General features: G+C 35.3%; 1 protein-coding gene across 12 annotated transcripts in view; it reads right to left on the bottom strand.

The window, feature by feature from the left end:
- The window catches only part of ARID1B (AT-rich interaction domain 1B), a 557,650-nt gene that overhangs the window by 76,321 nt on the left and 459,845 nt on the right, over positions 1-21,484 (bottom strand). For all 12 annotated transcript variants that reach the window (XM_056818981.1, XM_056818980.1, XM_056818986.1 and 9 more), the window contains one exon: positions 11,059-11,238. In XM_056818981.1, coding sequence (XP_056674959.1) covers positions 11,059-11,238 — 180 coding nt within the window. The remainder of the gene's footprint in view (positions 1-11,058; positions 11,239-21,484) is intronic.

The raw sequence follows: 21,484 nt of genomic DNA, 5'->3' as shown, positions 1-21,484 counted from the left end.
TCCCTGGCTAGACTTCCTTGTGCCTCAGTTTATTTCCAATTCAACTTAGGAGGTTGAGACAAAGTGTTTGCTTCCTAATAGTCTTCCGTGTCCCCCGAGAACTACAGCTTAGCCAGGCCCTGCTAAGCCTGGACATGCCATCTCCAGGCACCAGAGAGCCCAAGATTAGGCGGGGGCTTGTTCTAATTGACCTTGGGACAAACCATACCTGCTGAGGTCTTCCCAAAGGTCTTTTCTATGTTTCCTAGAACAGAGCAACATTTAGGATATGAGTGTGGAAAGTCTGACCGACGTGGGCTGTCCTGAGACCTAAATACCAGCCTTCCTTAGGAAACCTCACTATTACTCTGCTCAGTCTCATTTTCTAATGGTAGGCATACTCCATCCTTTCTTCATTTCTGTGATACTGAAGTCCAAACTGTCGATCTCTGCCCTCCTTCCAACCATATCCTCTCTTATTCCCACATTTCAATCTTTCTCCCAAGGCCCATGCAATATGCCAATCTACATAGACACACTCCATGAATAAGGAATTTCTTTTACCCTATTTTGCCTTTTTCTCCCTCCAATTTCTGGTACCCATTGAGATCAGGCTTTCTTCAGGTGACACTGAATCTCTGACTACTCTTTTTAGTACTGGATACATTTTCACATCTGTGTTTTTGCATCCATCCCTGCCCTCCATCAATTCTGAGGTTGAAGCATGAGAACTTGTACCCCATCATAATTTTCAGTCTCTTTTTCTCTTCCATCACAACTCAGTTGGTTACCTCTTCTCTCTTTTTTTACTTTTTTGTGTTTCAGGCAATTCAGATTTAATTAATCCAGTCTAGATACTGGTATCCATTATCTGCTCAAACTCAGAACATTAATCTTCCTTGCCCCCCAACCCCAAATCAAGTTTGTTTAAAGCCTTGAGCCACATATGAGAATAAGGAAAAGTCTTACCAGTTTCAAGGAAAAGGAAACAAGGATTTTCTGTTTCCTCTTCTGAAGAGAGCAATTTTGGCCCGCCTACTTTAGAATTTCAATACACATACTCATAGGCTTATTTTAACGCTCAAATTCCCAATTTTCCCATTTATTTTTTATTTCTATTCAACTTCTACAACCAAAGAGCACTGACATTGGAGGAAGTGGATTCAAGTTCATACCACATATATAATATTACTGATATAATCTTGGCCAAATAATTTTCCTTGCCTGGGATTCAAATAACTCATTTATAAAATGAAGGGGTATGGACTAGTAGGCCCCCAAGGTCCCTTTCTGCATGTACTTTGATACTATGAATCTTCGTTACACAGAGGGATGGCCACATTATTGTTCTTGCTAATCCCCACAAGGGTCAACCATAAATATGTGCTTTTTAATTTCCACTAGGGCCTCATTACAGCAAGACAACCCCATCTCTCTTCAATCCAATTTTTCTCTCACTTGTTTCTTAAGCCATCTCATATGCCATCCAGACTCTCACTGGGGAGGCCTTTCCCATATTTATTTCTTTATTTTGAAAAGCCTTACCTTCTTAGTAGAGTTCTAGGACAGAAGAATGGGAGGGACTTAGCAAAGGTTAGGGGTTAAGTGACTTGTCCAGGATCACACAACTCAAAAGTACCTAACATCTGGTTTGAATGCAAGTCCTGGAGCCTCAGGTCTTGCACTCTAACCACTATACTCCATATTTTTAATGGTATTCTTCCTTCTTCCTCATCTTGAATCTCTCTGAAATCACCTCCTGACCCCTACTATTTCTTCCTTCTGTCTCTGATGAAGTGGCCTTTTTGTTTGCTAAAGCCAGTCTTTCTATGTGTACTCTTGGATCTCCATCAAAAAACCCCTCCCAAAACATTTTGGCAGGGCCACCTACTTTTGCTTATATTTCTCTAACCCTTCTTAGCTAAACTCTTTGAAAAAAGATACCTACAATCAATCAGTAATGCACATCTCTTACTCTTTTCTAAATTCTCTGAAATCTGGCCGCTCTGACCTCATCATTAAACATGAAACTGCTTTCTTCAGAGTAACATTTTAATTGCCTTTCTGGAATCCTCATCCTTCTTAACCCCACTGTAGCATTTGCTGCTTCATTTTTGTTTTTATATGATATTTCTTTATTGGTTCACCTGCTTATTAGATCATTCCTTCCTAATTTCACTAGATGGATCTTGATTTTAAAAAACAAAACAAAACAAAATGTGTATTTCACAAGGCTCTGTCCTAGGCCTTCTTCTCTTTAGTCTCTAGACTCCCACTTGGACATTTCACTAGCTCCCGAGGGTTCAGTTATCATCTCGATGGAAGACCTAGTGTCTCCGTCTCAAGCCACAATTCCATGCCACTAGTCACATTCTGGAGACTCAGAACTGGGTGTTGCACAGGCATTTCAAATGCAATATATCAAGAACAGATCTCATTATCTTCTGATCAAAATCTACCCCTCCCCCCACTACTTCTGAGTTTCTATATTACTGTCATGGGCACCATGTTCCTTTGAGTCACCCAGATTCCCAATTTCAGTGTCACCCTGAACTCATTCACTCCACATGTCAAAGCAATTGCTAAATCTCATAATTTATGACTCCACAGGGTCTCTTACATGCATTCCCTTCTTACCACTCACACAGCCACTACTCTACTTGCAATTCTCATTGATTTTTGCCTTCTAACTGGAATTCCTGCCTCCAATTCCAATTCATTCTCTACAAGAAAATACAGGTCTGACCACCTTGGTCCCCCTTCCCTCATATTTTATTAACTCCAGTGGCTCCCTATGACTACTGAAATTAAACATAAACTTTTCTATTTGGCATTTAAAGCTCTTCACAATGTGGATCTTTTCTATATTTCTAGTTTAAAATAAGTCACTCTCCTTCAAGTACTCTCACTCTTTCTATTCCTGGTCTACAATATTCTGTCTTTCATTTCCATACCTTATAATGGCTGTTCCCTACTTATCTCCCATTTCTAGAATGCTTTCCCTTTCTCAACTCCACCTCTTAGAATGGCTTCCTTTAAGACTCACTTAAAACAAAGGAAAAACTCAGTTAAAGTGTCACCCAGGGGCAGCCAGGTGACTCAGTGGATAATGCTGGGCTTGGGTCAAGAATATTCATCATCCTGAGTTCTCAGAACTGGTCTCATACCCGGGATAACTGTGAGGAAGTCACTTAACCTTGTTTGCCTCAGTTTTCTCATCTATAAAGTGACTGGAAAAGGAAATGGCAACTCACTCCAGTATCTGCCAAGAAAACCCCAAATGGGATCATGAAGAGTTAGATACGACTGAAAAATAATTGAAAAACAAACAAACAAACAAAAAGTGCTGCCTCTCCTCTAGAAGCTATTAGCTCCCTTCTAAGGTGACTTACCATTTATTAGGTTATTACCTATGCCCCCCCCATATATAATATATATATACACATGCATACACACACACACACACACACACACACACACACACACAAAATCTATTTCTCTATCCATCATCTCTCTATCTAGATTTGGAGATATGCTGCCCCTCCATAAAAATGTAAACTCCCTGAAGTCAGGGACTGTTTTTTCTTTTGAATTGGATCCTTCATGCTTGGCATAATGTCTGGCACACAAATCAAGATATGAATGCCTTCTGGGTCGAAGGTGTGGTGACAGGCTCTTAAGGAGTATGTAAGGAAGTCTATGACGAGGACTAGAAATTTCTCTATTTGTACAGGATTTCTGTAATTGTGTCAATTAACCAATATAGAATGTAAACAAAAAACACATATAGGGAAGGCAAAACAGGGAAAATTAATGAAGATGGATTCTAATGGCTTAGCACTATTAGTGCCAGGCCAAGAGCAGTGATTCTCAGAAGGAACTGAAGATGGTGATAAATGCTAAGGACAACAAAAAGAACCAATGATGTTTGTTTGTTTATTTATTTTAAACCCTTACCGTCTGTCTTAGAGTCAATACTGTGTATTGGCTCCAAGGCAGAAGAGTGGTAAGGGCTAGGCAATGGGGGTCAAGTGACTTGCCCAGGGTCACACAGCTGGGAAGTGTCTGAGGCCAGATTTGAACCTAGGAACTCCCATCTCTAGGCCTGGCTCTCAATCAACTGAGCTACCCAGCTGCCCCCACCAATGATGTTTATTAAAAAAAAAAATTATGTTGAGGCCAAGAAGAAGATAAAAAGTCAATAGTTCCTGGGGATGTGGGAATAGAATTATTCAATTCTTGCTTTGTTTTTGTTTTCCTTGAAAAGGAGAGAATCAACTTCTGGCTTGGAAAAAACACAGTTAACAAAAGGAGTTGATAGTAAGAAGAGTTACTAAGAATGCTTTCAAGTACTACCAACAAATCTGAGTCACTAGGTTTTAATGAACTATATCAAAGGACACTGAAAGAACTTATGGATGAAACTGCTGAGTCACCATTGATGAATTCATAAAAAATAAATGAGTCTTGCAGGAAGGCAGTCACATAAAGAATAATTTCCAAAAGGGGGAAAAATGAGTTGATTCAAATTTTAGGCTTCAATTCCTAAAAAATACCAGTACTGTCATTTTTTATTAAAAATAATTTTTAGGGGAAGGGAAGAGAAATAGCGGTTACTACAGGCTGAGCATTATGCAAAGTCCTTTATAAATGGTTATCTTATTTGATCCTCCCAACAAAGTTGGAAGTTAATTATCCTCATCAACCTATTTAATGACTGAGAAAAAAAGAGGCAAAAAGAGTTTAAGTAACTTGCTCAGGGTCACACAGTTAATAAATATCTGAGGTCATATTTGAATCCAGGTCTTCCTGACTTTAGGGGATGGTTTAAATGTTTTAGGAAGAGAACCTGAGATCAGCATGAATTAATTTTGGACTTGCTAGATGACTCAGTGGAAAGAGAGTCAGGCTCACAGATGGGGAGGTTGTAGGTTCAAATCTGTCCTCCATTTATTTCCTAGCTGTGTGACCCATGGCAATTCACTTAAGATCCCTTGTCTAATCCTTATCACTATTCTGCCTTAGAACTAATATATAGGATTGATTCTAAGACAGAAGGTAATGGTTTAAAAAAAAAAAGGAACATGTGAGGTCAGGAATATAACCTCATTTACTTTTACCAGCTTTAGAAGAATGTTACCTCAGGGGATGGCTTAAGCCAGTGTACATAAAGGCATTTGATTTCATGCCATTCCACATCAAGAAGCAACATAGTAAAGTGGAAAAGTTTCTGGACTTGAGAGTAAAGAGAGAATTAAATTCAACTCCTGCATTTGACATTTATTAGTCGTCTGCCCTTTATGAAATGTAATAAGGGGACAATAATAGCCGTAGCACTTATATCACAGCAAAGTAAGAATTATTGTTGAAGGATAAAGAATTATAGGCAAAAATTATTAATCATCAGGCCCACCTTGTATGTAAGTGGAAATACATGATCTCAGTGAAGGTACAAGTGTGTGGATTTGAAACTGGATGAAGAAGTCTCCAGGAGTGTTGAATGAAGCAGCAATATCAGTCGGGACTATCTATTCTTGGTCCTATTCTAATATACATTTTGGTCAGTTACTTAAAGACATAAATGGAATGCTTACAACTTCTCCAAAGGCTGAGAAACTTGCAAGGATTGCTAACATGTTGGTTCACAGGGTAAGATTATTAAACAGAATTAGGATACCCAAAAAATCCCAATGGGCTAAATAGGCAGAATCTAACACGATGAAATTAAATAGGGATAAATACAAAATCCTAGATTTGAAATTGAATTAATTAAACATTATATTATTAAATAAATGTTATTAAATAAATACATACAATACTTAATAAAAATTAAAAAATAAGTTAAAATATCAATTTTATAATTAAAGGGTTGAGGAATTTGGCTAAATAACACTTTCCATGAAAAAAGACCAGGAGGGTTCATGGAATAATGCTAATAATACCAATGGCTCACATTTATGAAGTACTTGAAGGTTGGTTGTGGTAAGTTATTTCACCTGAGGCTCACAACAAGCCTGTGAAGGAGCTGTTATTATCATCTCCATCTTTTTAAGATGGGAAAAGTGAACCTGAGAGGGGCGGTGATGTCTCCAGGGTCACAGGGCAAGTGAGCATCTGAAGCACAGGAACTCAGGTCTTTCTGACTTCATGCCTGGTGCTCTATCCACTCAGTGACCTAGTCTGATGAGACAGTAAGGGATGGCAGCCAAAAAAGCTAATGCAAACTCAGGATTTCTTAATAGAATAATAATATAAGAAAAGGGACCTTATTATTCCAGTACAGCCCTTTCCTTCCCATCAGTCAACATCAGCTGGGTTAAGTTTGGTTTGGGGTGACTCATTTTTTAGGAAGGACACTGATGAGTGGGAAGATCGCTAAACTGGGCTGGGGACAGTCACTTAGCAGGAATTTGGATTTAAGGCCAAAGAATTAAGCTAGTACTATTACTTACTTTTCTGCCCTTTCAGTTTCCTTTTCTGGGTTGTCTTCTCTTATTAGAAGATAAGGTGGCCCATACCCCTTGAGGACAGGAACTCTTTCATTTTTTTTTAACACAAAGCCCCTCATAGGAAAAGTTTAAAAAAATATTACTTGTTCTGGATACTGCAGAGGAAAGTTGCTCTGCAGGGAGGATTGGATTAGGTACCTTCTGAGGTCACTTTTAACTCTGAGATCCTATTACTGTATTCTATGAAGGGGGGAAAATTATTAAATAATTAACCTCTTGTGATAATATTTAGCTTTAACCCACTGAAATACTTAAGAACTCACTTGGGTGGTCAGCCAAGAGGTGAAAACACTTATTCCCATGGAGGGTTCCTTCTTCCCTTAATGCTTTCTGCAAAACTCATGCAAGATTGCTCCATTGCTTACTTGGATGAGATAGGAATGACCAACTCCAGTCTTTCCAGGGAGAAGGGTCACTGGCCCCATGTTCCTTGGATTCCTAGCACAATCCTACTGATGTCATCTAAGGACCCCCTGGACCTTGCCACTCGGACCACAACTATATCCTTAGAACATCTACACTTTTTTGATCTGCCTAGAAGCAGTACTTTCTTTTATGTGTTGTCTCTTTGACATTTAGAGCATAGACCCCTGGAGAACAGGGACTCTCATTTTTATACTTGTGTCCCAAGGGCTTAGCACACAATAAGTGCATAATAGAGGTTTTCATTCATTCATTAATTTGCTATATCAGTGTTTAATAAGCTAATGGTCAATAAAAGTGTTTAACAACATCTGTGACTTTTAAAAATGGCAAGCAACCTATTCTGGCATTCCCCAATCATGAATTTTACAGTTACATCATCTTCGGGAAGTTATTTAGGAGTGACTGATATTAAACGACAGACCTATTATTTTTTTAGAGTCAAATTAAATGGAATACCTAAGACCCCCCAAAGCAGATTCCACTATTAAAAATAAAAGCTGACTAAACAAAAGGGACCAACTCCTACTATTTGATAAAAGCAAATTAGGGGAATTTCTATAACATGTTCTGGTCTACAGCAACATTTAATAAATTACTTTTCTTGGGCACTGTTATCATAATAGCCTAAATTCATTAAGTTTCAGGGTGAAAAGTGTCCAATATGCAGTTCAACATTTTTGTAAATGATTTGAATAAAGGCAGAGATGGCATTCTTTTAATATCTGTGGGTAACAAAAAGCTGTAAAGGATGGCCAATAGAATGGCAGAAACTGGCATACAAAAAGATCTAAATAGGTCCTATACTTTATAAAGGTGTGAGATAGAGAAAATTGTAATTCACTTGAAGAAAGATTGAAGGTTTTTGAAAACTTTTAGGCCATGTCAATAGTTTGACTAAGTTTTTGGAAAGGCTAAATTATCTGTGGCTTCAGCAGTTGAAGTAGAGTGGCAAGATAAGGCAGAAGATAGACCAGTAGTAGGCAAGATCACCGGATTACTTGATTTGGTACCAAGTACCAAAAATCTTGAAGATAGAGACAGATTACTAAAGTTTGCTAAGAAATCATCTGTAGCCAGGAAAACAAACAGATTCAAAATCATGTCCTTCAGAAACCATTTGAAAATGGGCAGCTAGGGGGCTCAGATAGAGAGCCAAACCTTGGAGAGAGGATATCCTGGGTTCAAAACTGACCTCAGATTCTCCCTAGTCATGTGGTCCTAGGCAAGTCACTTAACTCTGTCCAGTCTTTACTGTTCTTGTCTTGGAGCTGATACTTTGTATTGGATTTTTAAAAAGGGTTAAAAAAATGTAAAGGAGATATTTAGCCTGGAGAAAAGAGCTAGGGGGAAAGGGGAACGCTGGAGTTGAGGGAATGGGAAGTTATGCTCTATGAGGTATTGAGTTCCTTGTCATTTGAGGTACTCAAAAAAAATTGGAAGATCACTTCGGAGAGACACTGGGGAACAGCATGCTTTTAGAGATTCTGCCAAGGGACCTGTTGGACAGAATACAAATAATCTGCTCCAATAGGAGGAGGAGCTGATTAAACAGATAAAAATAGGGCACATACCTTTAAAAAAATCTGTGAAAAAGAAATTATCTTTACAGTAATATGATCTTCTATATTGTTATAAACTTTACAGACTCCTTCATAACACATAAAAATGTGAGAATTTATAGTCCAAATGGAGGAGAGGGAATCAATGACCTGTAAAAATTGTTAAGTAAGGAATAGCCAAGTTTATTAATTTCAGTCATTCAACCAACATAAAACCTACCACACTCAAGGCATATTATGGGAAACACAAAGATGAAACAGACCCGTTGCCCTGACTGGTGAAGTTTACAATCTAGTAGGAAAGGTAAAGCATGTACGATAGAACCACAAGACAGAAATGCAAGACAGAAGGCATTATGTGTGGCAAGAGAGTTACAAAGGACAGGCTGTGAATTTTCAGAGGAGAGAATTCTTTTAGTTAGCGATGAGAGGGAGAAGGCTCTGAAACAAAATATCAGTGAGTCAGTTGATAATCCAATTGAGAGTTCTAACTCCCAGCTTAACTATCATCATTTCTTCATGATGGCAGGGAAATATATACCAACATCAATTAGCACTGAGTAGTTCTTTTAAAATAATACTTGAATGCGTTTGTCCCACCAGGAAATTTTTCTTAGGCAGCTTTTCATGACTTATGAAATGGAATTCAATAGATACTTTCTTTAAAAAAGATAGGGAAGAACTTTGAAACTCAAGAAAAGAAAATTATTGGCTTTCTAATATGTTAGTTAAAAATTTAATGTGATTATACCACCTTTCTGCAGTATTACTTTATTATTCTTATAATCAGATATGAGCATATTTTAAAAAATTACAAGGCTTCTGCCATTGTGCCTAACATTATGGATAAGACTTCATTTTATCCAGATAGAATGATTAGATTTGTAGGACTCAAAATTGGGATTGAACAAGTTTCAGGGTATTAAAGGACCTTAGGAATCATCTCATGTACGTTTTTCATTTTATAGATGAAGTGAGACTCCAAAAAGTGAAATGAATTGCCTGAGATCACCCAGGTAGGAACACAAGAAATCAAATCCAGGTTCCTTGGCTTTAAACCTTTTCTCTATGACACAGTCACTGAAATGACTCAATATATTTCTACTTAAGAAACACAAATGAAAATATATATGACTTATCACTTGTATATGTGGGCATATGATTTGGGATTTTGGCTTTAAAAGGTTGCTCTATAGCAAAAATGAGTAATATGGAAATAGGTATAAAGTGATAATATTTGTACAACCCAGTGGAATTGCTTGTCAACTTTGGGAAGGGGGAATGAAAAGGGGAGGGAAAGAAAATGAATCACATAAACATGGAAAAATATTTTTAAAATAAATTAATTAAAAACCATAAATTTCTAGTTAGAAATGTAAATGAAATAATGTTTGCACAAAGTAATTCTTTAGCATAAATAGGAAACTCTGTTAATGGAGATTGTAAACATTATTTAAGAAGTTATGTTATCTTAATTTGGTGTGTATCTAATACTTTCAGAAGAACTTGGATAACTATGGAAAATGAGGCAAGTTATCCCTTTGTAAAATACTTTCAATGCAAATAAATACATCAGAGGCAATAATCTATAGATTAACTCTGTGTGTGTGTGTGTCCCATATTGGTTCCACATTTAATGGTTGGTCATTGTTGGCACTGCTGTAGCCAAAAGCTCCTACTCCTATTCAAGCAATTGACCATCCAGAGAATCCCCCAGTAACAGGGATCATAGGCTTGTGTCATCAGTCCATCTCATTACTAGAAGGAGAACATGGAACCGTATCGTTTCTAAGGTCCTATCAAGCTCCAGAGCTATGATACTTCTGCCTTGGAGATGTCTCAAGCACAGGAGAATTTAAATTGGGTATTTTAGGCCTTTATTTTCCTGCAGCATGCTTTAGTCTCTTCTGAGAGACGTAAAAGAATCATTGCTATGAACTTCTCATTTTTCCATGAAGGTGGAAAACTCATGAAACTAATCTAATGGAAGTTTAAAGAGGAATGTGAAGGTGTGGCTTCTCTAGGTTTGAAAGGAAAAAAGAATGTATAGGTACTGGTCAGAGGAGGAAGACATCAGGATCTACACAATAAAATTAAGGTTTAAATTATAAACTATTTGGGGAATTGGATCTGTGTCTTTTTATTCCAAGAGAAATTTTATATTTATACACATAGTAGCTGTATAACCTCAAGCAAATCACTCAATGACCCCGGACCATAGTTTGTTCATATGTAAAAGGGGAGGCTTGAACTACATGGTCTCTGAGGTCCCTTCCAATTCCGAATCTATGATATGTATGGATGTTGAACAGAAATTTTGTAGGGTCAATCTAAAATAATTTCTGTTCTCTTTGCTGTTAAGTACTTAATTTTGGACCACTGAAAGATCTTACATTTCCATAAATTTAACATAAAATTAAGTGTTTTTAAGAAAAACATGGTATTTCTAAAGGACATTTAAAAGTAAGATTATTTAGGAGTTTTATATCACTTTTTTGGAGGGTGTGTGAAATATGTATATATTTATATATAGACACATATATATATACATATATACACATTATTAAAAAAATTTTTTTTTTTACCTTGTGGTCCATATTGGCTCATCTGAGGACCATAAGCCCCACTAGAGTTACTCTGTTGAAAGCTACTGATTCCAGGATGTATCTGTCCTCCAGGGGAAGGATGAGGTGACATGGATGGTCCAGTTTGTTGAGGCCCATATTGAGACATCTGAGGGTTCCTTTGTGTGCCTGTCATAAAACCTATAAGGAAAACGAGTGTAAAAAAATTATAAATTGAGATGATTTAAAGCTTTGACATATAAAATATCAATCTTGAGTTAGGGATAAGATTTTCCACTTAAATGACATGCATGATTCTTCCAACATGAGAATGTGTAAAGGACAAACTTCAACCAATGTTCTTGCTTGGAAATCTCCTAGACGTGAAGATACCCCAGACATTGGAAAGGGTCATCTAAAATGGCTCAAGGTGGACTCAAATCTCAAACTCTCATGTTGATTAGTAAACCTAATGGTTGTCCCAGAAGCCTAGGGAAACTCGTCTCATGCACAGTGAACTACAGATAAGTACAAAAGAATATGAGGAGTTTTAACTCTCAATCAATATTTAACTAAATCTTAAGTTTCAACAATAAATTGCTAGAATTAATTGCTTCTTAGGAAAAGACTTTTATTAAGCCCCCAAAATATTTCTTCTTTTTCTTTCAATGTCCCATCGACATGCTCGACTTTTTTATGCCATGAACCTATTTACTCATATTGTAATTGCTTTCCATCTCATCTTCCAAAGCATAGCTCTAACACTACTTTAATGCAAGAAGTATTATTCAATTGCTCTAGTCCACAATGATCTTCCCAAACCCCTACCATACTATAATACCATTCAATTTAGCCTATATCATCCAATTAGGCACCAAAATGGGCTATTAATGAAATAATCAAGGAGGACTGAATCAAAAGCTTTATTCATCATTTTCAGATGTGTCATATATATATATATATATATATATATATATATATATATATATATATATATATATATATATATATATATATATATATATATATTTCTTTTCCCTTATTAACAAGATCCGTAATAGAAAATGAAATTAAATTGGCCTGATATTATTTGCTTTTCAATAAAACTGTATGTTCTTCTCAATGCCAGCAAACAAATGATTTTTTTCTAACATTTTCCAAGGTATTTCAATTAAAACTGACTGGCAAAAAACTTCCAGCACTATCTTTTATTATTTCATTAGCAACAGCTCTTATATTTGGCCTTTTGAGTTCTTAGTTATACTGATTATTAGAAAGGGCAGCAGAGAATGGGATGAGTTTACCCTTAAAAAGGAATCAGAAAGAAAAATTTATTGGAAACCAGAATATGACAATATTTTGTTTACAAGACACTTGAAGCAGAAAAACACATATAGAATTAAAATAAAGTGCTGGAGCAGAATCTAATAGGCTTCAACTAAACCAAAGAAAGACTGGAGAAGTGATCACAATTTCAGACAAAGCAAAAGCAAAAGAGAGACCTAATCAAAAGAGATAATCAGGGACACTATATTATGCTAAAAGATATCATAGACAATGGGTGGATACAGAATGGACTCAACTTTATAAAAATAAGAGTCATTCCCCAACTGATAAATGGTCAAAGGATACAGGCAGTTTTCAAAAGAAATCAAATCTATGTATAATCACAGGAAAAAATGTTCTAAATAACTCTTGATTAAAGAAAGAAAAATTAAAATAAGTGAAATTTCATCTCACAATTATCAGAAATGACAAATAGGAAAAATGGGTATACCAATGAACTTCTAATAATAATAGGTAGAGTAATGAACTTGTAGAACCATTCTGGAGAATAATCTGGAAATAGGACCAAAAGGCTATAAAACTGTGTATGGCCTTCAACAAAATACCACTATGAGGTTTGTATTCCAAAGAGACCAAAGAAAAAGGAAAATGACATTTGTACAAAAATATTTATAGTAGCTTTTTCATGGTGACAAAGAATTTGAATTGTAGGGATATTCATCAATCTGAAAATGGATGCACAAATGGTGGCATGATTGTGATGGAGTACTCTTGTGCTATAAGAAATGATGAGGATGGTGGCTTCCAAAAAAAAAAACAAACCCAAAACAAAAAATTTAAAGATCTATATAAACTGGACCTGGAGATCATTGTGCACAGTACCTGTAATATTGTAATGATGATCAACTATGAAAGACTTGGTTACTTTAATCAATACAATGATCCAAACACAGATGAAAAAGTGAGAAGAGAATGAGACACAGAGAGAGAGAGACAGACACGACAGAGAAATTATAAACTTTTGAGTGCAAAAAGAAGTATAATTTTTCACTTTGTTTTTTTTTGCTTTTTAAAAAACATGGTTAATATAAAAATAGGTTTTACATGATTTCACATGTATAACTGATATTATATTATTTGATTTCTCAGTGCGTTTAGAAGGGAGGGAGAATGAAGAATTTAAAAGGAAAAGAATATTAAAAAGAAATAACAAATTTAAATAGTTTTAAAAAGAGGGAGAGAATAGAAGACTAAGGATCTGGAAGCTGAGGTTTTGATTCTATCTCTATCACTTAGAAGCTGTGATTGAATCACTTCATTTCCTCAACCAGTAAAACAGAAATCATATTTCTATAACCCTAACTAAAGGGATTGTTGGAAAAAAAAAAACATTTTGCAAACTGTAAAGTTTTAAAACTTATAAACTATTATTCTTTTTTCCTTAACAAGTCTCCTTGACCAAAAATGATGATATTAATAACTTGAAAAGCAGAAGAACAACTTTTAGGGACAGTAGATGAGTTAAGTTCTAAGCATGTTCAGTTTGAGATTTTTGTGGGAAATAGCTCCACATAGGTTTGAAGATCAGACCTAATTAATGCTTGGCAAACAGTAGAGATTGGAGATATGAATTTCAGAATCATAGTCAGGGAAACCAACAAATCAAAAGGCATTTGTTAAACACTAATGGTATCAGGCAGTGAGAATATGGAACTTGTATGATGAAGCAAGTGTACCTATACACAGGTATATTAAAAAACACATATAAAGTATGAGAAGATGCCAATCAGAATTGGCAGAGGGAAGTACTTTACCTGGAATTCCCTATAAAAATGACATCATAGGTCTAGGCCCTATTTCTATATACCATATAATATATGGATACAGACAAATAAGTGTTTTAGGGTGGACAGATGTGCATGGAGTCTGAAAAGATCTAAATTCAAATGTTGATTCAGATACTTTCCTGATGTCTGACATTGGCAAAGTTCCTTGAATCAGTTTCTTTATCTGTAAAATGGGGATAATAATAACACCTATTTCCCAGGGTTGTTTTGAGGATAAAATAAGATAAAAATTGTAAAGCACAACTACAAACATTAAAGCATTATTTTAATGCTATTATTATTGTTGTTGTTATACTTGGACTATTACAAATAGTATCTGACTGAGATTAAAATTTAAGAAAATAATTTATAATGGCAGAAGACTTTCTTAAAAGTAACATTTTTCAAAATTGTATCTCTACTAATATTGTAACCAAGTCATAAGTGATAAGACAAAAATGTTATCTGTAAGAGAAACATTTCTACCAAAGGTAGAGAATATAACACTCATTCAGTAACTCTATTCAGAAATGTTGGGAGGTTAACAAAATTGCCTCTTGCAAATATAAATTAATTAGTTAAAATGCAAAATAGTATACTTGGATTTCTTTGGGAAATGGTATCCCTTTCACCTTTAGCATTTTGTACTGATTAAATAAGATTAATTATCATGGTTAGAGTTATATGCATGTGTGTGTATATACTGGAGCTGTTACATGTTTTCTGATGTCTTTAGCTTTATTAATATGGAAGACTTGAAAGTTCTTTTCTTTAAAATGCTTTCTGAAAATAAAATTTCAAACAGATTTTTGTATCTCCACCGATGTGCCAGTTGCCTGTGTGGCACTGTTTGTTTCATTTAGAAAGCTGTTGTAAAACAGCAGCTTGTTACATGGCTTCTGAATAGACAGACTGACAGCTGTGAGAATCCAGCTGTATTTTAACAAGGTGTGAAGCTTTTCCCTTAATTACAAACCATCTGATTTTTTTTTATAAAAGCAAAACTTTCTAGTAAGTGAGACTCCAAAATGATATAGAAAAATTGCCTCCTAAGTAGCATAGATGGGAATGCACAATGTATGTACACTAAAGACCATAATATAGTACACAAGTGTGCTCCATTAAGAAGAAATGAAAGGAAAAATATATCCCATATGTAAAAATCCAAATTCACACAATTATTGAATGGGGATGGGTTGGTGTGTGGGTGTGATTTGTTTATCTTATAAAAGGTTTCACTACAAAGAATTTTTTTTAATAGCCTGTACCTTCTGTTTAGAATAAATACTAAGTACTACTTCCAAGGCAGAAGAGTGGTAAGGGCTAGGCAACTGGGGTTAAATGACTTGCCCAGGATCATATAACTAAAAAGGATCTGAGATCACATTTGAACCCAGGATGTCCCATTTCTAGCCCTGGTGCTCTATCCACTGGGCAACCCAGTAGTTCCTACAAAAACTTTAAAAGGCGACAAAGATGTTTTGGTTTACACACACATTTCAAGAAAGATATCCACCTCTTAAAGTGAAGTGAACTATTTTCAGACAGTTTACAAAACCCATTGACCTTTTCCAGATTCATTAAGCAATATTTAAGTGGTAACAAAAAACTCTCAACTTATGCAAATAAAAGGCCACACTGTTTCTCTCTTTTGTGCTTCATTGTACTCTAATAGTAATCTTCCTGCAAAAGATACAACAGGATTCAAAGACTTGTTTCAATAGCCACGCAGGTATAGGAATAACTGAATGGATGTCTAAGCAAAGTGAATTGACACAATATTTTATATGATGCCTGTTTTATATGATTAAGAAGAAACATCTTGCTAAGCTGAAAAAAAAACTTAAATATTGTGGCTGTTAGGTGGCTTGGTGGATAGAAGAAAAAAGAGGGCATACACAGCTTTTTCTTATCTAAAGTAATTTTGTGGATGAATAGCCAGGGCTAGAGATAGGAGGTCCTGGGTTCAAACCTGACCCCAGACACTTCCTAAATGTATGACACTGGGCAAGTCACTTGACCCCCATTGCCTAGCCCTTGCTCTCTTGTCTTAAGGGTTGTTATAAGGCTAGAAAGTGAGGATTTTTAAAAATTTAATTCTATTTATACCAGTGGAATATTGATCTTCTGTCTACTCTTAGTATCAATTCTAAGATGGAAAGTAAAAACAAAACAAAACAAAAAATCAGGAGAACTAATAAGTTATTACAATAATCATTAAATAAGAAAGCTCATGCATTTATCATACAGCACCATAGTCTTTTGATTAGAATCTACTTACCCTTATTCTAGAAAAAATTCTAAAAATTGGGTTATTAATTAGCAAATTAAAAACATCAGAAGAGGGAGGAGGATTAGAAGGGTGACCATTATCCTTATTCCAGGATAATGATAATAAAAAGGCAGTTGATAGCAAAAGAAAAGGAAAAAGTCCTTTAAAAACATAGCACAAAAACTCAATAAGCATGACCATTCTGTGCCATTTAAAGTTGAGGTAAATAGTTCCTGAAGCCCCAAATAATCTGTAGGGTCATTACCATATTACATATGATAACAGAATGATGACTGATACAACATTATAAGTCCAATTAATTCAAACCAATTTTGTTCAAGGAAGCAACAAAGTGCGACCAGTTTTTTAAAAACTGAAAAAATTGTTTAATTATGAAGATAAGATATTTAAACAAGCAAAAATTAGTTATCTGAAAAAACAAACTGAAACAAGTGGTCTCATTTATTGACAATGACGATAAGTGAAGTATCTGTCATCCTAGGATTATTTCCCCATATCCAAGTCATGGTCTTTTACCAACCTCTGTGAGATATATCCATCTTCAATATTCACATCCTGATTTACTAAAGAATAACAACTCACTGAAAGTTATAAAGCAATTGCTTATGAAGCAAAGTGAAATTTAGACCTCAAATTTTTTCTTATTTCCTAATTCTCACTTTATTATAAGAAATGTCTTGTTTAATATGGAAAGGTTTTAAGAGAAATTACACCCTAACCCTAAGCCTTCATATTTTCATAAATAATACGCTTTGAGCTTTGATTATGGAAATTTTCAAGTTCATAATAAAAAGCAAATGTCAATTAGTGGCTTCTTAGAGAGGAGTCCTGGTTGGCAATAATAGTTTCATACATACTTATTTTTTATAAATGTATTTATTTGATTAACTAAGAATATTTTTCCATGGCTACATGATTTCATGTTCTTTCCCTCTCCTCCTCCCTCACCCCTCCTGGAGCCAATGAGCAATTCCTTTGGGTTTTACATGTTATCACAATAATGGTTTCACATGGCAAAAGAAGGAGAGAATTCTATAAGATAATATTTCTTTGGATTTTTTGTCTTAAAACATGATGAGGTGAGGATAGTAGAATGGAAAGAGAAAACAAATGCAATTATTATATCCAAAAATACTGTCTATACAAGGCTGATGCTGTTTGCTTGGCTATCTGCCTTAAGAGAGCCTAGGGTCTTCACTATTATCTGGCTATTGCCCTGGGCCCACCAGCCTTAATAATTCAGGACAAAGGTTCTCAAATTGGGGTCTGGGGACCCTTGGGAGGGGTCACTGAGATTCTTTAAGGGGGAGGGGATCGAGGGCAAAACTATTTTCATAATAACATGAAGGCATTTTAATTTCAAAACCAGTAAGTAATAGAACTATAAGCACAAACCCCCAAACTTCTGGGGGTTCCTTAATAATTTTTAAGAGTGTCAAGGAGTTCTGAGACCAAAAATTTGAGAACTAGTGTTATAGGTGAATGGAAGGCCAAAGCAAAACCTGTTTCCATCTGACTTCCTCTGTTTGTCCACTTAGGAAACACAAGGGCGATGTTTTAATTGATTCCTCAATTAACTAGTTTGCCATTTCTTTCACCAGCTCACTTTATGGATGAAGAACTAATAAAGCAAATGGGGTTGATATTGCCCAGGGTCACACAAGTAGTAAATATCTGAGGTTGGATTTGAACTCAGGAAGATGAATCTTTCTGACTCCAGGTCCTAGTCATCTACCCACTGTACCATCTAATTGTCACATATATAATTATTATATAAATCTGACTAATTATAATTATTTATCTATAAGCATATATATATAGGCACATAAGCTTTTTTGTGGGGTAATGCTGATGAGAAGGCCAAAGTCCTTTAGATAGAAGTATAATGAACCCCACAATGATTGTGATCTCCAAAATATTTTTGGGTTAAAATTTAGTCAGATATTCTTTTGAAAATCCATTAAGTAAAAGGTAGCAGGATAATGAAATAGATTTGAAAGTCAAGTCAGAGGATTAATTCGTGGCAAAGCCAAGAAACCTCAGAGAACCACAGTACTAAAAATGAGCAATTACTTGGTAACTAAGCCTCCAATAAGATATCTTTTCCCACCAAATACTGCCTCTTGCTGGGGAATCTCAAAACATAGTGGGGAAAAAAGGGGAGTTAAACATACAGATTGAGTTATTAATATTAATCCAAGAAGTGAAATAGTAAAAAAAAAGGAAGATGATAGAAACTGAGAAAAATTGAGATCTCAAAATTCTCAGCTAAAGTAGAGCACAAAAACGGAATTTCTTCATTAAAGAAGTCTCTTTAGCAAGTAAAGAGCTTAGCACTGTCGGGATACCAATAAAATACTCAAGGTTCTCAGAGCCACCAAAAAGCAGAGCACATTTTCCCTTTGGCACATTCAAAATTTATTTTCATGTTGGCATCTGTTAAAACTCACAGAACGACTGCCTTGTTTCTTCACGCCAGTTCAACAAAAGATGTTTCGCCACATGTGTGAAATAATGGTCACACACAACACCACCTAAGCAGAGGGTGTCTGACTATAAAGGCAAGTAAAAGATACTGTGTTTCAGAAATAGGTGCCAGGTTGATATTGGTAGAGAAAATGGAATTAAGAAAATATTGCTGTTCCATTTTAATATGTTCAGTGTTTATTCGTCTGCCTGTTTCTCCTCACAATATCAATTGCTTTGAGGAAGACAGAAACTAATGACTCATTCAAGGTTTTAACCCAGACCCCCTAGTGTTCTACCAGCTGTGCTATTAGGTTAATGGGATGAATTGTTTCCACTTCTTTGCAGTACCCTTTATATATAGAGAGAGATGCAGTAATATCTAAAGTTTTCCCCATCCACTCTGACAAAGCCCTCTTAGCTACTGACTAGTACAGAAATTCACATCATCTATCATTGATAAATTGGAATCAAGGGAGGAATCTGACTGATTACCCAGATGGTAGTTGGGGACAAAATATCCAATCTTTCCTTATGCAAATTGTCTAAGTTTTGTGTGATGCCAATTTTAAGCTCGATACCGAGGGCAGAGACAAATGTTTTTGTGGACCTGGTGAATTGTAGAAACTAATAAACTATTTTCCATGTGGCTCCCAATCCATCCTTAGAAAAATAGATTAAGAGCTTGGAGATATATTAGAGAATATCTAGACCAACCTTATCTTTTTTACAGAGAAAGAAGCTGAGAACTAGAAAGCTGAAGCAATTTGTTCGAGGTCATACTAGTGGCAGAGACAGAAATGAAACCCTCATCATTTTGATAACAAACTGGTGCAGCAAAACATTCTGATGGACAACTAACTCTAACTCTCTGTACCTAGGGGTTATTATTATTCCCCACAAATAAAAGTTGAGTATACTTTATATAAAGCAAATGAAAATGCATAATGATATTTTCATCAGGTATTTTATTTCTTGAATGAGAGCTTTGATAGAATTTTGAAAAGTTAGCTAAGTAGTATTTCAGTTTCATAAACGACATTATAGAACAAGAAAATGTCAACTAATAAAAATAATAAATGAGGATAAGGCAAAAAATAATTTCCTTCATATATTTAGAAGGCAGATGCCTTCCCTAGAAATTGAATTTGAAAGGAAATCGAGGGTTATACAAATGATTTTCCTTTATCAAGGAGTATTTCTAAGAAAGAAAAATTTGATACAGATTGAAATACCATAAAATCCCATCAATTTGGACACAATTAATTGCGAAAATGTGATAATTGTATAAGGCTAGACTAAAGGTAAGCATTTGTACTGCTGATTAAGAAAGTATTTGTGAAACATATATAAACAAGAATATAGGGGACATTTCATAACCTACTATAAAAAAAGTCACCATGGAAGTATTTCCAATAATACAAATAAAGTGCTGATTACAAAAATGGGTCTAAGACATTCATTAAAGCAATCTTTAGTTAGCAACTCTGTTAATCCTTGGCTCAAATGATTGTACTGAACAAAGAATAATGACACTAGATGCTTAAAAAAAAAAAGCAACCCTTACCTTCCATCTTAGAATCAATACTAAGTATGGGTTCCAAGACAGAAGAGCAGTAGGGGGGGCTAGGCAAGAAGGGTGAAGGGACTTGCTCAGGATCACATAGTTAGGAAGAACCAGAGGCCAAATTCAAACCCAAGACTTTCATGCTTCACTCCTGGTGCTCTATTTGCTGAGTAACCTAGTGCCCTTATAGCAAAAAATGTCTTTAAACAAAACAATTTTTATATTTGGATTTCCTTCCAATTTAGGAGTTTTTAACCTTTTTTTTTTGTATGGCATAGTTTCCTTTTAGCAGTATAGTAGAGTCTATGAACTCCTCAGAATAAGTTTTTAAAAAACATAAGTGAAGGAAATGCAAAATATTTATATGTTAGTGAAGATAGAGAATTTTTTTTTTAAAAATAAGTTCATAACCCCCCTGAAATGTGTTAACAGATCCCTTGGGGATTTGGGGGGAAAGCCTGAGTTTCCTCTGGTTAAGAACCAACTCCTGCTGTAATCCAAACTGTTCAGATTTTCTTATATTTAATAAACAAGTTGAAGGTAAGATTTTGGAGCTTTTTCCAAGGACATATAGCAAATGGTTTTAACAAGAACTTAAGTCAGAATGGTGGCCAATCAATATTATCTTAACATCTGGATATGTTACAATCAGGCAGTACACTTTGGGAAACTGATGTTTTCACCCCTTAACAACACTCCCAATCAATCTTTCTTGATAAATGACGAATTTTATTACATTCTTAGTGAAGACAAAATAATAATTTGCACACACAACACGAAACTTTAAAAAATTTAGTAATTTTCTCATTAAAGCAACTACAATAATAATAGCTAATAGCAATAATGCCAATAACTAACATTTAAATAGTGCTTTGCAGCTTGCAAAAGCACATTGTATACCCCAGTCCTTATTTTACATATGAAGGGAACTGAGGGTCAGAGAGAGCCTTTATCAAGGTAATAGAAGATGTTCAAGATAATGTCAAAGCCAAAAGGTGATTGGTTAGA

The sequence above is a fragment of the Monodelphis domestica genome, chromosome 2, assembly GCF_027887165.1.
Source record: "Monodelphis domestica isolate mMonDom1 chromosome 2, mMonDom1.pri, whole genome shotgun sequence".
NCBI classification, from domain to species: Eukaryota; Metazoa; Chordata; class Mammalia; order Didelphimorphia; family Didelphidae; genus Monodelphis; species Monodelphis domestica.
The sequence above is the reverse complement of the archived record's forward strand: the minus strand, read 5'-3'. Positions and strand labels throughout refer to the sequence as shown.